Here is a 16,921-nt window from a genome sequence, read left to right as displayed (position 1 = left end):
TTCTTCCAAGCTGCCCCTGATTGGCTCTCGGGATCTTGTCAGAGGAGAATCTGATTCTGTGAAAGAACATCCCCTTCCTTGTTAGCTGCTGGGAAGCAATTTGGTAGACTGTTAATATACCTTGGTAGGGCATATAGCCTTTGTGATAAGAAGTGAGGTCCTTCAGGGGAAAGCTTGCTTTTCCCCAGTATTTTTAGTATGACTGCATTTAACTCTCTTGGGGTTTCTTCCTTGGCAATCCTTAGCTGCTGGAGCAGACAGGCCCCTGCACAGTGTTCATGTCTGGCTGCTTTTTGTTTTACCCAATTCTACATCCTAAATGCAGTGGTGTGAGATGCAAACAACTATTAAGCACTTGCTGCCAAAGCTATTGGTCGTGTAAACCTGCTTCATTTCTTCTTAACTAGGAAAATAGTGAAGTAGGATTTGTTGTTGCCTTCCCCTGGTGTGTTCAAATCTCTACGGGATGCAACATTTTAATTATTCCCTGTCACACCCCTGAGGTTTAAGCAGCTACTCGGCTTTCAAGTCATCTTGCCTATCCCTCTGCTGTTGCCAAACATGCTTTTAATCTCTAACAATGTCGGGATTCTCTGACAGACAATATGCAACATATTGCTAGAGAAGGAGGATCGACATGTAGGAGAAAAGGAAAACATTTGAGTGTGTGTGTGTCAGTCTGCAGAAATTTACTGACTGGGTTTCCAGTTGCTTCAAAACATTCCTGAAAAGCTGATGCAACAATATGCGCAGTAAAAGGAAAACACGATTTTTCTGCAAGGACTAGTGTGTCTTGCTATACAATGAGCTTATGCTTTCCTCTCTCACGTTACCTGCTCTGTTATTCTGCTCTGCTCTTGCCTTACAGAGCGTTTATTTGCAGTCCCTTCTGCTGCCAGTGCTGGTGTTTGTTTCCTAGTTTAGTACAAGAGGGCTGCTCTTGCAGGATCTTCTAAATGTTCTGTGCTGTGAAAAGCAGTGCAAGGGCAGCAAAGGCGGTGTGGATGATTTCAGCTGAACATTCTCACAAGTCTTATGTCTTCAGTTTGTTATAACGCAATTGTCTTTTTTTAACTAACAACTTAACAGTTATTGCCACCTGAAGTCTTGGTTCTTGTTGTACAGCATCTGGCACATTCAAGATCTAGGGCTGCGCTGGGGATTTCAACAGATAATTACTTTTTGATAATTAAATATAGTGCGTTTGATTCCTAATGCGCATGCAACATAAAAATAGAGAATTCTTGAGCTGGTTTCACACAGACCACATTTGAGATGTTGGATTTCCCATCTTCGTTGTTTCAGAAACTTAAATTGCCAGGTGGCTGACAAACCACACAGAGATAAGCTCTAACTGGCATGGGAAAGTCGTTACATATGTGCGGGCACATTGCAAAAAGTTGCTTTCCCCTGTAACATCTGCTTGTTATTCAGGAATAAATGGTTCAGTGACTGCCTCCCCATCTTGAAGCCTGCTTGCTTTAATCAGGAGTTTGACTTAATGTGCTGCATTGAACACTTCCTGGAATTAACATGCCATTTCTTCTGGTTTCAAGTTGTTTCTCTTTTTGCAGGTGAATTACAGAAAGTGACTTCCAGAGCATCTTGGCTGTATGAACTCTTGAGCTGTCAAGGGACTGAGAGGCTTATGAAGAGGTTCTGTCAGGCAAAACAGTGCTTAGCAAAGACACCAAGGAGGAGGGAAAAGGAAAAAGGGAGGGAGAGAGAGCTGAAACACTAACAAACCATGGTAGGTATTTGTCATCTTTCATGGGGTTGCATTAAAAATATTCTCTGCTGACAGTCTTGCATGGGGCCTGATGAAACAAGAGTAAGGGGATTTTCTGACCTTGCACTAAATTAGAGATGGTACTGCATGCTCTGAGCAGAGCAAATGAGGTTTGATATATTGTCAGCCTCTCAAAACCAGAGAGTTGTCTTGTGAGCCTGCATTACATGAATTATTAAATATGAACGAAGGGGATGCTCATAAGATTTTCTAATAAAACTGGCATTAGCAAGCTGTAGCAAACAGTATAAGTGACCTTGAACTTGCAATTGCATAACCAAATGCTGATATTCCCTTTCTACCTCTTCCTCACAAAAGCGAGTGTTGATTATTCGTATTTGTATATGTGAAAAGCTAATTGATTGTGATTCTATGCACACTTTGTCAATAGTGTAGATGAAATGTGTGTAGTCAGATATACTTGGTGTATATCGTTTAAGTGAGGAGTCACTTCTAATTTGTCTGGTAGCGGCTGCAGATTGGTAATGCCTGAGATGTTAAACTTGTAAAGCTGTGCAAGTAGGAATTATTGTGATGGTAAGATTCTGAAGGATGAGTTCACAAAAAGGCAATAAGCCTACCCAGTTCCTGACAAATAGCTGTGGAGAGCAGTTTAAGCATATTTGTATATTCTTAAAGTCCTCTAAGGGTTATTACTGAGAATGGAAATTAGAATAAATGCAATAAATTTTAAATACAGTTCTCTAATGTTTGTGTAGCTGATTGCTGCTGATGGACTGTGTGTTTATATTTATGTTACAAAAAAAAAAAGACCTAAGATGAGACTTTTACCTGTTACAGAGCACAAAGGGAAGAAGAACACTTGACAAAGCAGAGTTGTCAATATATTGTATTTTAAATAGTGTCACATTTTCCTATTATTTTTGGCCTAAATTATAATGAAAAATTAATCTTGTCGGTCCCTGTTTACTAGAAAAGGAAAAAAAAAAAAAAGTCCTGTAATTTATGAGTTACTAATTTGTTCCTGTTTGGCTGTTTTTCCTAATTGATATTTCATGAGATAAGAGATGGTGAGGGTGAATTAATAAATCAAGCTTGTCAGTTTTCACTGCTGAACTGCAGCTTCTTTCTGTATCCATGTTGCGAATAAGCCACAAGAGGGACCTCCTGGAAGCATTTTGCAACCTATGAAAGTACTGGGGATAATACCAGACCCTGACTGATGAGTTGCTTGCCTACCTCAATTGTCCATCTGGGTAGGAACACAAGGACCTACTGAATGCAGTGAACCAGGAAATCATGACCAGTTCCTTAACAAGGATTCAACCCAGAGGCCTTTGAGATCCTTCAAAGGCCCTTTTTGTCCCTAAGTGCATACTGTGACAAATCCATGAAGTAGGGGTGAAAATGAAACCTACTTAAGGTGTTTAATGTGTGGGAGGAACAGAGATTTTTGCTTGGCGATTCCAAGTTCTGGGAGGCTTTCAGCAGTGATTGCTGTGTCTTTGGAGAGCAAGACTTAGAGCTCTTCTTGCCAGAGGTCTGTGCTGTGATGGCAACTGGCCCGGGTCACTGTTTAGATCAATTAAGTCTCATCAGGATAGTGTGTGACAAACCATAGCTTCCCAGCACAAGTTACCCAACCACTTAAGTTTACCTTCCTCAGCAATATCACTCAGGACCTTGAGTTTCACTGCAAACTCTTCTAATTAGCACTCTAATATCTTCCCTTTTTTTCATATTTTTTAGGAATTATTTTGGTCTTTTCTTACCAGTTCATCTCTATCCTCATCTTCATTCATCCCTTTGTAAAGCCCTGTGCAGTTTGCTAAGCCTCTGGCAGCAACATGTATTGCCAATGACTTCATCTGCAGCAGTAACAAAACCATAAGGGAATGGCTAATTGTCCTGTTCTAAGGTGTGTTGCCATTGTCCGTAGCATAAACGGAGGAGAGATGGCTGTACTCAGCACGTCCAGAATATTTATTCTCTCCAAATACAACTTTGCATACCTTTTACAAAATAGGAATCTGCTCCATGTTCTCCTTGTCTGCCCTCCTTTCCACATGCTTTACTCAGCCTGCTCTCACCCTAGAATGCTTATGTTCTGAATTTCCCTGCCTTGAAATGAAGTTACCTTTGGGAATAAGGACCTGGCTTTTCCCTTTGCTCCGAGCTATCCAGCTGCTGAGGGCTGACCCAAACCAACAAAGTTCACTGAAATTAGGAATTCCTTAATTCCTGCAAGTATTCCAGGGTATGGAAGCCCCCCCTCTCTTTTAGTGCTATTGCTCACAGCTCCTGTCTCCATGAGATGTAGATCTTTCAGGCAGGATCAAGGCCTAAGTGCTTTCTCCCTCACTTTGAAAGCGTAGTCTAAATAAACAAGCTAGTCAAAGGATGAGGCAAGTCAGAGACACTTAATAGTGGAATGAGCTGCCCAAGATCCTAGACTCTCTGTTGCAAAGCTGGGAATGAAACTCAGGTTTTTTGGGTCCCCTGCTTCAGCACTGTAGCCTTACACCTACTTAGCCAGCCAGACCGTGCCCTCTTCTCAAAGAGAAGCTTGGAGGGGAGGGCAGGGAGAAGTGAGGGAAAAACAATGAAAATGGGAAAAAAGAAAATGAGGGGGGGGAAGTTATGAAAGAACAAGATGTAGAAACTCCATTTCTAGCCACTGCAAACAGAGTAATGCATAGTGCAGGTCTTGACCCTGTTTTGTATTCACCATCATTGTATATGGGAGTACGGAGAATTGTCTCATCCTAGATCGAAGTTCTCCCTTTTTCTGATTTGTGGCTAGTGCATGCACCATCACAACTTCCACTTATGGTGGATTTACCAGACAAAAGATTAAATTCAGCTTGCTTAATTTTCAGATGCCTGTAGTGGCTTATCTGGTACAGCAGTCTGGAATTCTGTAGTCACATGTGGGTGGGTGGGGAAATGCACCTCTAAAGAACAATTTTTCTCTTCCTAAAGTAGACATAAACATAAACTTGGCTCCAGATGTGCCTGGTAGACATAAACATGAGCTGTGCTCCAGATGTGCCTGTTCCTCCCAGTAGCCAGTAAAAGGATTCTAGAAGAGTTGAATTTGGGCATCAAATATTAGGAGCTTAATGCTGATTTTGCAGTAGTATTTGGTTTCTTTCTTCTTTTTTTTTAAATTTATTTAAATAAGGATAAGAAATCACTCCTGTATGATTATAAGCAGTGGTCATCATAAAACACTTTCCTACATCTGTCAGGGAGGATTCCCATTCAGGCAATGTCCTTCTATCGATAATCCAGTAACTCTGTTCTTTTCCCCCCCCCTCCCTGTTTCCCCCTTCATAACAGAGATCTATCCGATCTTTTGCTAATGATGACCGCCATGTTATGGTGAAACATTCAACCATTTATCCATCTCCAGAGGAACTTGAAGCTGTCCAGAACATGGTATCAACAGTAGAATGTGCCCTTAAACATGTCTCTGACTGGATGGATGAAAAGAACAAGTCTACAAAATGTGAGGGTGATGTGGAAGCAAAGGAGGAAGCTGCAGAAAGCAATGCCAAGTGAGTGAGCTGAGCTTCATAATGTGTTACTGTGCTGCTCTGAATGGGTTCCTTTCCTTCTAAATAAGAGTTGCAGTGTTACTGGATTCTGTTACATATGAACGTTCATAGGAGGAAGTGGATATATTTGGACTTTTTGAGGTGGGAGCACGTAGGGTGAGTGCAGGGAATAGTAATAAGCCCAATGTGGGCAGCAGTTGCTCTTTATTTATTTATTTTACTGTGATGGTGTGAAGTTGCATTTACCAAACTTCGTGTGATACAGTAGTTCTCTACTGAGTGTTTTGGGACTTCATCTGGGTACATCTGGTAGCAGAACCAGCACGGAGATGTAGTCAAAGGACTCTTTCCCTTTCCTTTCTAATGACGCATGGAATATTAAGAAAGTCTGCTGCTACATGGGCTTTGCCCAGTAAGATCTGATATTAAAACTGATAAAGTGTATAAGAATATGGTTATTATTTCACATATATTTGTTATATTTTCTGACACCTTTTATGGCAGTGAGAGGTTTATTGTGAGACCTTTTGTAATTTTTGGGTCCTGGTAAATGATATATCTGTGAAGTTGTTTACACTTTGGAATGGTGGGAAGTATAGCCTACTTTAGCAGTAACAGATCAAAATACACTCTGTATATTGTATACTTCCGGAGTAAGATACAATTCAGTGCAGGTAATGCAGGAGGATCTAGCTCTGAATCAAGAAGACTATCAGTTTTTAAACTGAAAATATAGTCTACTGATATAGTGTGAAAGAGACAGCGATTACCATTGTATTTGTCAGTTAGTCCTAAATGCATAATGACATATATCTGGAAATTCAAAAGTGAAATATTGCTTCCTATTTTATCATAATAATGTGGGTTTTAGTTGTTTCTAAATATCTCGTAAATTTTGAGAGTAACAGTCAGGAAATAAGGTGTGAAGCCCTGCTGTACCCCACTATCTGGATGTACTTCAGTTTAGAAACAAGAACTGTGCTATATTAACTGAGGAAGTTTGTGTGGCTGGGAAGAGCAGAAAGCATTCATGGCTTGAGCTGGTTTCCCAAGATTCTACAGAAAATTCGTCAAGTCTTAGTAGTGTTTTTCCATAAGTTTCATTTTTAACACTGAAGCTTGCCTTTGACGCTCTGTAGGAGAGGTTGTGGGCTTGGGAGCTATTGAAAGAAACTGCTTGCTCTGCCTGGAGTTTAAATGCAGCACCACCTACTCCCAATAGACTGATCCACATAGGAAATGTTGAACCGTGTGAAGACCATTGTACGATAGTGTTGGAAAAGTAAATACACAAATGGTCCCTCACTTTGATGCCTGTGGCTTTCTGCATTCCCTAATAAATGTTTGACAGACACACAAAAATGCCAGTGATCAGACTTGTAAGGCCGAGCTGTGATATATCACATTTTTGGTGTGAAATGTATTCAAATAGAAATAGCAAAATGCTTAAAATAATGAATATTTTTACATAAATTAATATATACCTTTGTTTAAGACAGCATGATTGTATTGGCACCAGAGAATAATTGTAGTGGATTGACAGGCTGTTTCTCCACATATGGACAATTAAGTTTTGTCACCTTCTTGAGGAAGGTATTTAAGGGTAGTGTTTTGCTGAAGAACCAGCCTTTCTTGACAGGCAGGGTGCTGTGTGTTGTGTTGATGACTTCCTTGCATTACTGGTGGTGTTCTTAGGTGTCTTCTGATGTGGGTGAGATAGGCCCAGAATGGATTCTTCAGGAAAAAAATAATATTTAAAAATCCAAGCCTGCAGTAAATGCTTTTGACGCAACTGGCTAGCCTTGCTTTTACACGTGTGCCTGCAGGATTTTTCATGCTTGTGTTCTGTTACAAATTTAGAGTACAGTTTTTGTAAACATCAGTGTATTATTTATACGTATAAAATAGTTTGTGTATTTGTGCCTTTGTTTGGGACAAATTATTTTATTAATCATTTTAGAAGGTAAAAGGGGCTTATGCTGTAGAAAAATATGTAGCTGAAAACATCTTTATGCTAGTTACAAACCATATCTAAAGGAGTTCTGCATTTTCTCACACATTTGCATCCAGATGCTGTTGGAAGTAGCACAGTTCCAGGGCGGAAGTTAAGATGTTCTTTACTTTTGTAACAGTTTTTTTTGCTTCTGGCTGTTCCAAGGATGGTAGCTGGTCTGGGATTGATGCTTCATTTTCTGTGTCATTCTTTCTTTTCTTCTGTCTATTGTTTAAGCACCTATTCCTGCCTTTCCATTTAAAATACTCTAGGTTAATTATTCTAGATTAATTATTCTGCTCTTTTGGTAGATCTGTAGATAGTGAATTTGGGCTTTTTTGAGCTTTGTGAAGGTTTGTGACTTGAACTAGGCAACTTCTGCTTTTGCTTGAATTGCAAATCAGTGCTTCAATTAATTTTTTCATAGGAGTTACTTGCATAAAAGGAGTCTGCCTTTCATTTTCTGATCAGTTATTCGCCACTTTATCACAATCATCAGTTCCATCAGTTTATCTCCTCACTGTGATAAGATAATATAAGTATTTTGAATGTGTGAAAATACCATTTTAATTACTCCAAATTGTTTCATTTCCAGGGACCAAGGTGGTCGGACATTGTGTGGTGTTATGAGAATTGGCTTGGTTGCGAAGGGCTTGCTGATAAAGGATGATATGGATCTGGAGCTGGTTCTCATGTGCAAAGAAAAACCCACAAAGACCTTGTTATGTATAGTTAAAGACAATCTCCCAGCTCAAATTCAGGTGAGTTAACTTAGGGTAGTCCTCTAACACTGGTGGATAGCACTGCAAGGTGTGTTTGGGTAAAGGCTGGAATTTTTCCCAGGAAAAAAGACAAGTGATACAGATTAAAGAAGTGTACTCTGAATCTAGGACGACATCTAGGGGGTGTGACATGTTTAATGTGGTGATGACATGAAGTAGCTATTCACAAAATTTAACATCTTATTCCTGTTGTTGCCTAATCCTTATTTGCAATGTCAGTTTTCCTACGATGGCAGCTAACCTTTCTGTTTGGGAACTAACCCAGCTGATTTTTGCTCTCTGGTCCAACCACTAACATGAGCTAAAATGCAGTCCCAGAAATCCTCCCTGCGCAAGCATGAGAGTTGGTCTGTGGTGTTGTCCCCCGTCCCCTGCCTGAACCTGAAGTTCTACACTGCAGCTGCTTTGCTTCGCTTGGGCCATTCCAAGATAAATGCCTCTCTACTTCTGAAGTGGGAACAAGTCGCTTTAGGTGGTCACTCATTTTAGCTCACGGTAATCAGGAGCACATAATTCTTTTTATTTATGGCTATTTAATTCTGATGTTCTTCAAGGTTTTTTTCTGATGATCTTTAAGGTCCCTTCCAGCCCTAACAATTCTATGATTCTATGTTGGCATCCAGTAGGCAGCACTTACAGCTAATACTGGTCTCTAAAGCGGCTAGGGATAATACCTTTTTGACAGAGTTCTAAGTCTGAAACATCAGTCCAGCCCCTAGACTGATGTGCACTGTTGCCCAGAAGCTGTGCCCTGAAGTATTCCGCTGCAAGTGCCCCTCTCCAAACTATGTCCAAACTTGATCTGCTTTTCTCCTGATCCGCTTTTCTTGTGTTTATTTCCACATACACAGTATGTGTTTTAGCATTCTTGACAGTTTTTTTCCCCTCGTTGTTCATTTTCTCATGTAAAGGGCTTGTTTTAATGAGATAATGTGCCTGCAGATGTGGCTTATCCATAGCTGAAAACGCTAAGGATGTGTTGAGTAGTAAAGAGTAAATTTTACTACTTTGAAAATGATAGGGATGTATTGAGTAGTAAAGAGTAAATTTTACTTGTTTGTAGTGAGGCGTGAGATGAGAAGGGTTCAAAGTGATAAGAAAAGTTAGCATACACTTCTAAAAAAGAGAACGGCAGAACAGACGTAATTAAAAGTATGAAGACTGCAATAAATTCAAGGAACAAGTAGGTAAGATGTTATGGGGAAGCATTGTGAGGGAAGGGATTACAGAAAACATAAGGTAAGAGGAACCTGACTCATGAATGAAGCTACAACTATCATGAGCATAGAAGACAGCATGAGGTTCTGCAGACGCATCAGACACAGGAGGGAGAAGGAAGGGGTAGGCCCATTAGTGGACAAAAAGAGCAGATGAGGCACAGAGATGTTAACAGCTTCTGCTTTGCTTCTTTGAAGGCTAGTAGGGAGCAGATGCTTAAGTGTTTTCATCCCAACAATAAGGAGCTGGAGCAGCGCAGATTGCAACAGGGAAGGAATTTACAATATATGTTAGATACATTCTAACTGTATGGTCTTGCTGAAGCAAACTCCCAAATACAAGGAATAGCTTTAGGACTCGGAAGCATCCGTGGTTATCTTTGCACTTTTGGAGCCTGAGAGAGGTCCCAAAAGACTGCTGAAAGACCTGCAGATACAGGTCACTTGAGATAACTCTGATACGATGCCCATTAATGGAACAGGGCAGTTGTAGTATTATCTACAAAAGAAATCTAGGCAAGAAATAAAAAGTTTATTGAAAGCCATTTAAAAAACACTCAATTTATTGGTGTGCTGTCAAGAGAGGAAAGTCAGGTTTTCCAGGCATTGTCAGGGATCTCTCTTGGGGCTGGTATTAATGAACAAAGTGGGTGACAGTGTTGTCTTGCATGCAGTTTCAAGTGCTGTGTGGAAAGGGAGTGAGAGAGATGGACAGACAAGATGGAGAAAATCAAATGAGTGAGGATCAGCACCTAGAAAACCACATAATTAAAACTATCTGGTTTGGAAAAAGTCAAGACTGAATGTAGGTGTAAGTTTTAAGACACTAATGGTTACTTATAAAGGAGCAGTGATTTGGTATCTCATATGGCTTCCAAAGGTAGGATGAGCAGTAATTGGAACTGTAGCAAGGGGGATTTTGTTGCAAAATAGGTCATCTAAATGATATGTGCGGCTAAGAATCAGAACAGACTATTTGGAGAGGTGGTGAAGTGTGTTGCTAGGGCATCTGAAGAGTATGGTTGGTAAGAGATGGACGAGGTATGTTTGGTCATACTTCATGGCAGGTACATGGCCTAGGCAAGCCGGTGCGGCTCCTGCGCTGGAACCCATCATCCATTTGCACCAAGAGCTTTGGCTGTGCTGGTCATGCTGCATGGGAGAGCTTTCACATTTAGAGGCAGCATTACCGGAGAAGTGTGTGCTTACTAGGAACAAAAGTTGCCGGTGGTATTTTGCACACTAGCAGCTATGAAAGTCAGCTTCTGCCTTTATTTAAAAAAAAGTTTTTTTAAAAAGTGGTAACACAGTGGAACTACTTAGTATTCTCATTAAACTTGCTGCAGACCTTTTTTTCTTAAGCACGTTACTGGAGTTCTGTTTGGTTTTGAGGGAGGCAAGGCCTTATTTGTTACTGCAATGTCTTGTAGGCTTTTCATTAGTTAAGAGGCATATGCACATACAGAGATTCTGCAGTTTTTCAGTTAATTGAGAGATTTTTGAAATCTTTCTTGGTGACTTTCAGAAACTTACAGAAGAGAAGTATCTCGTGGAGGAGCATGTAAATGAGGCAGCTATTATTATTCATAACACAAAGGAGCCCAAGCTAACTTTGAAGGTGATACTTACATCCCCTCTCATTCGAGATGAAGCAGAGAAGAAGGAAGGAGGTACACAGAGCGTTTTACCTTGTTTTTAAGACTGTTCTATCTAAATGCCCTGACTGTGCAGCACAGGGTTAATTGGGAAGTAGGTTTCTAATTGCGCGTCACATACTAAATAGATCGGCTATTGCCACAATAAGTTATGTTGTGCCTTAAAAAGACAACAGTCACTTAATTTTTATGTAAATAGGCATAGTTTTCATTTGCAAGCAATATTGCTACAGTATTAACTTTGACATACAATTAGTTCTTAGTTCTTTCTTTCAGACTTGCTAGTTAATTCTTGAGCACCCCAGTGCTGCACAGTCTTGTTTTCAAATTAAGTCAGTCAAGTGGGATTGGTTCGTAGTATCTTGAAAAACTCAAAATTGTTTCACCTTCTACATTAAAAAAAAACCCAACCCTCTCCTGCAAAGCTCCAAGTATGTTGTCCTGGCCCTCAATTTTTATTAATTGATGATACATATGTGTATTTTTCTAGCTCTAAGAATTTCCTAACTGGGATACAACTGAAGTCACAGTGCTGTAATACAGCACTTTTGCTTCTGAATTGAACCTCCCCTCTTTAGAGCAAAACAGATACAGAACTGTAACTTAGTTTCTTTCTGTTCCCTCTCCCTAACAGTGTGACACCCCTGTAGTTGTACGCCCCTTGTTAGAGGAATGTTGACTGTAGTATCAATGAAGTTGGAAACAAACCAAGAGAAATAGAGAAGAGCAAATGTAGCCATACTTTGTTTTATTTTAAAAATCTTGTCAGTAATTTCTGCTTCCGCTTCCCAAACCTATCCCTAGAAGCTTTGCCACTGGATGATGTCAGACCTTTGACCAACTGGCCACTCTCTGTCATGACACCTGAGGCAGCCGGGCCCGTGTGGGCTAGGGAACTCCCTCTCGCTCTCCTCCCATTTCTGGACCTGCCACCAGTCCTTTGCTTCCTCCCTTCTCCCACCTGAAATACCGACACAATGAGAAATGTTGGTCAGTTTCTCTCCGGTTTTGTTCGAGGCAGTGGCAGGAAGGATCTCTTTTCCAATAAAATCTAACTTTGGCAGCAGTTGGATGCAGAAAAATCTTACAAAACAGATGAATGGCAAAGATTCCCTAATTGCAATGTCTGTATATTCTCAAATTAGCAACCATGCTCTCTTGCAATACCATTGAAAATAAATTGCATATTACTTCAGATGTTTTTCGGCTTCCCAAAAGATGCTGAGATCAGCCCCTGTAGTTGTTGCAGCTGATCCATGGTCATGAGAACGAGCACAAAGTGCAGAACAAATATTAATGGCAGAGGATTTGTAAGATTCTCACAAGGGGATACAGTTTTGCACAAAGGCTTCTGTTCCTAGTATTTTCTTGCAAAAAGTGATGCCATTGTGGCAGTAAACTCAGGGACTTCTAAATTAATCTCAAACTGAATGAGGATTTGGATTTTTATGCTTTCTTATGTTTCAAATGTAGGTGTTCTGTTTTGTTTTCAGTATCTTAAAATATTTTTCAAAATTCTGTACTAATTTCTTAAAAAATTGAAATGTTTTTACTACCTCTCTTAAGAGTGGTATTACACTATCATTTCAGTACAGCCGATAAGGACAGTTAATAGGTTAGTGGATCTTGTTTTAAAGCCCAGCATCTTTGACATTGATTCATCACAAGTGAACAGAGACATTTATCATATTCCTTTTCAAAGGTATGTGAAACATTATGCAGATGTCACTAAGTAAATTTAAAGGGAAGGAATACTTTTTTCCATAATATTTCCAACCATATTTAGGTCACTGTCACATAGATTCAGACCAGAAAAGTTTCATATCTAATATGAAGAGAAAATACTCAGAGAAACTGTTGGTGAAAACACCTCGCTCTCCAAAGAAAGTACTGCCATATTTTTTTCAATACCCCCCAATAATGCCACCTAAATGTAAATATACTTTCTGTGCAGTTTTAAAAACTGTTTTGAGTTTATTCCATCCACTCTTTTGAATGAGGGAGCTCAAAATGCTTGTCAACTTGCCTTTCATCTGGCTGTAAGATGGGCCGTGGGCCGCTCGGGGCAGGGCGGGGCGAAACTGACCAAGGTTTCAGTTGGGTGGGAGCGGCACTAACCTGTCTCTAACCCTGTGAGGTGAGGCGACACGGCCGCCCCAGCGCTCCCCTTTGTCCCGTAGGAATGCTGTGTGTGCCTTCATGCCCTGATGTCAGAATGTATCAAAAAACATTCCTGGATTTCTCTTCAGTCCCCGCCTCTTTGGAAGAGTGTTCACGTTTAAGATGTGGTGTTTGTCCTATTTGTTTTTGCTGCTTGTTAGCAAAAATAAATAGTGGACCAGTGTGTGTGTGTGCATTTCAGTGTTTCTCACAAATGGCTATCCATAAAGCTCTGCTTTCTCATGTTGACTTGAGAAGTCAAGCACCTAAAATTCCCACATTTTGCATCAGTTTAAAATTTAACCCTCTTAAGAAACTGAATTTTTGTAGTCATTGCATAAAGTATAAATTGGGCTTTCTAGACCAGAACCTTGTAGCTTGCAAATTGGTTGTTGCTACTGAGCATATAGTAACAACGAAATTATGTAATAATAAACAAGTTAATTTACCAAAGTGGGGCTGAAATCAACCTTGTTCCTTGAGAATGGTCTGCCTCTGCTGCTGCCTTCGCTGTGCAGACGTGGCCAGTGATGCTCCAAAGGTGCCAAGTGCCTTTGAAGGGGCAACGACCCACAGATTTACCTTGCCTCTATGGAGAAGACAATGCTCCTCCTATGGCTGGCTGCAAATGAATGAAGTTGGCAGCTCCTGTGTGAAGAGAACACATACAGCAAGTGGGGAGAGAATTACTGAAGGATTGGTTCCGTGTTGCATAGTGTGAGCTAATGTCAGGGCTTTGTTATTAACTGTTTATTAAACTCCCTGTATCATTGCCCTTCTTAAAACCACAAGAAAAGAAGTAAAGCTTTGCAATCACATTTGAAAATTTTGATTTGGTCTCACTTTCCTGACTGGCAGAGCATGAAGAAACATGCCATTCTCCCGAGGGTGTCGAAAGGGAGTCTGCTAAAGCTGCTCACCCTCTTCACTGCCCGTTCTCTTCATCTTTCTGTTTAATAGAATCTTGCACCCAAAAGTTGGCTGACTGCAACATCTGTGCCTGATGCTCAGCACACTACTATGGAATTTGTAATTGGCAAAATTCTCTGACATATTTGTAATTTAGACCTTTGGAATTAGCCTTAATCCAGTAGGAAAAACTTGTTGGAAACAATTTTTCATTCACGTGAATGACAGATGATAAGTATTCTGTTTATGTTTTGTAGTTTAAAGGAAAAATTAATATACTTTGTCAATGGCTGCAACAGACTTTAGCAAAGCCTTGTATAATACTAATTAAAAATACCTAGGCGTTTAAAGATCCAGTTCATTGCAAGAAATTAAATGATTTTGCAATCAGTCACCTTTGCCATTTCTAACGTTTTAAAATAAGATTCTGATCATTCATTGACAGTAGCTGTTTTATACAATACATGAGCTTTAAGCAGATGTTTATATTGTCCACAATAAAGTTTCCTACAGAACTACATAGATGTACATTTAGTAATTGTATGCCACAAAATGTCACTCCTGAAAATAATGAAACTGCAAAGGAAATTTAGAAGCAAATCCTGTGTTCCAAAGTGACCTTTTGTGCTCATAGAAATCCCGTGCCTTGAGACTCTGCAGCTTTTATTTGGAAAACAGGCAAGAGGAGTGACTAATCCAGTCTTGTGATACTATTGATAAGGGCAATAAGAAACAATGCAAATATCTGCTGCGAAGTTCATTGGTGTTAGAAAATAAGCGTATAGCACTTAAGTCTTCTGCTGACAGCAGAGCCAGCAGGTGTGAACTCCAACCTGTGAACTGTCAGACAAGACAACTGGTTCTGTTCAGTTTTACACTGGGTTTTTTCTTTTGGCTTTGGGCTCTTTTATCCATCATAACACAATGTGCTTTTACCAGAGTAACCTTCCCATTGAATGGAATAGGAGGTGAAGCAACTTTAACATTAAAGATTCAACTACACGTTCAACCAGTACTATCCAAAGTAACCTACAAAAAAGTACTTTGAGATGTTACTAATAAATTGTACTACAAATTGATGGTACTTTATTCTTCAAACTTGTCCTCATATTTTACAAGTCTTGCTGTATTTTGCTTATCTAGCATGGTCTTCAATTTTTAATGGGTATTGTATTGCATTCAGACCTGCACAAGTCTCAAGACCTGGAGAATTGACCATTATGAACAATGAAAAGACTGTATTTCCAAATTATTTATTTTGAAATATAGAGTAATTGTGTATTCATAGGAAAATAACATATTCAAGGTTTTAATTGACGTTGCATTCGCACACACACACACACAAAACTAGGGAAGAAAGGTCTGATGCCTAATGTCCCTCAATATGGAATCAGATAGGACTGCTAAAAGCAGTTTGTTTGCATGGTGGATAAAAAAAGAGAAAAGGGGAGGAAACAAAAAAGAAAAAAGTGTAAACCTGCACAGAAGATATTGGTGTCTTGTCTCTCAAATCCTTCTTTGAATTTCCTCTGTTGATTTCAGTTGCTGTTGGGAAGAGATTTTTACAGGAGGGGACTACTTCTCTAATACGTTAATGATCTGGAAGTTACCAAAGTACTCACTTCTTTCATATGTTCTGTTTATATGAAAGACTAATCAAACTGTAAAAATTCTTACTAGTGTTTCTTGTATATTTGTTTCATTGAATTATATTGGCTTGTACTGTTCATGCAATAATATTTCAAATATTCAACGGTTTTCTTTACAATTTTTTTTATATCCCTCCAAGAATCAAAAGAAACTTGTGTCTGAAATTCTGTGCCACTTTTGTGGAATAAAAGTCAAAAGAAGGGAAAGGAGAGGGGGGAAAAAAAACCCCAATACAACCCAAACAACAACAAAAAAGGAAAAGTGCTATATAGCTATTTTCTGCCCTGAAATGTGTTCTACGTTTTTAATAAGATCCCAGATTGTCTGTAGCAGTGGCCATCTTTATTATTACTATTATTTTACAAGGAGTGAATGCCTTTGCTTCTGTTGCACACGTGCACATTTACTACCTTTAATGGCTTGTTTAAATTAAATAACATGGTGCACTTAAATTCTGGGAGTCTTATTATCTCATTGAGATGCTGCCACTCTTTTTGTATTGTGACAGAAACCCCTTGGTCAAATTGTATCTGTCTCTTTTTATCCCATTTTTACCAGTAGATAATGTTGCGATGAAAGATCCTCCGGACTTATTGGACAGGCAGAAATGCCTGGAGGCCTTGGCGTCTCTGCGGCACGCCAAATGGTTTCAGGTTGGCTATTTGTTCTTACCTTGTTGTTATTGTAGCCTTATGAGGTTTAATTTGAGACAGTTTTAATTTTAATGCCTCTTTAATTTCTGACTAGCCCCTAATAGAGCAAAGGTCTAGCGTTCCGAAGTCAGTGCTGTACTGTACCAGGGCAAACATGACAGGTAGACAGCCAACTGGTCTAGAGTTGTCATGAGGCTACAAAAGCAATCTTGACATTTTGCTTCCTCTTTTATATGTCTCTCTAAATTGAAGTATTTTACTTTTATATAGCTGTTTTTATTTTGCATGAAGCTGATTACGTATTAAGTAATAATAATTAAAAAAATCTGTCCCAGGACTCTGTACATTTAAAAAGAAAAGCAAAATTGAAGGCCAGGTTTTTGCAGGTGTACTGGAATCATTTTGTTTGTTTTAGGCCAGGGCAAATGGACTAAAATCATGTGTAATTGTCCTTCGTATTCTGCGGGATTTGTGCAACAGAGTCCCCACATGGGCACCACTGAAAGGATGGGTAAGTACAGAAAGAGTTGAAGGGCACAGGGTCAGTTCTCAGATCTCCTGAGAATTGTAGCAGCATCTGGAGTGGAGAAAA

The 16,921-nt window shown here is 39.6% G+C and overlaps 1 protein-coding gene across 20 annotated transcripts in view; it reads left to right on the top strand.

Moving 5' to 3' along the window:
- The window catches only part of STRBP (spermatid perinuclear RNA binding protein), a 70,438-nt gene that overhangs the window by 23,322 nt on the left and 30,195 nt on the right, over window positions 1-16,921 (top strand). For 15 of the 20 annotated variants that reach the window (XM_054220448.1, XM_054220447.1, XM_054220446.1 and 12 more), the window contains 6 exons: window positions 1,575-1,750; window positions 5,093-5,310; window positions 7,899-8,064; window positions 10,828-10,972; window positions 16,235-16,329; window positions 16,745-16,840. In XM_054220448.1, coding sequence (XP_054076423.1) covers window positions 1,748-1,750; window positions 5,093-5,310; window positions 7,899-8,064; window positions 10,828-10,972; window positions 16,235-16,329; window positions 16,745-16,840 — 723 coding nt within the window. In that variant the 5' untranslated portion in view covers window positions 1,575-1,747. The remainder of the gene's footprint in view (window positions 1-1,574; window positions 1,751-5,092; window positions 5,311-7,898; window positions 8,065-10,827; window positions 10,973-16,234; window positions 16,330-16,744; window positions 16,841-16,921) is intronic. The other 5 variants (XM_054220438.1, XM_054220440.1, XM_054220443.1 and 2 more) reach the window with 3 other exon arrangements.

This window comes from Rissa tridactyla, chromosome 14, assembly GCF_028500815.1.
Source record: "Rissa tridactyla isolate bRisTri1 chromosome 14, bRisTri1.patW.cur.20221130, whole genome shotgun sequence".
In the NCBI taxonomy this organism is placed as follows: Eukaryota; Metazoa; Chordata; class Aves; order Charadriiformes; family Laridae; genus Rissa; species Rissa tridactyla.
Note: the sequence above shows the minus strand (reverse complement) of the source record. Positions and strands in the feature narration are given on the sequence as shown.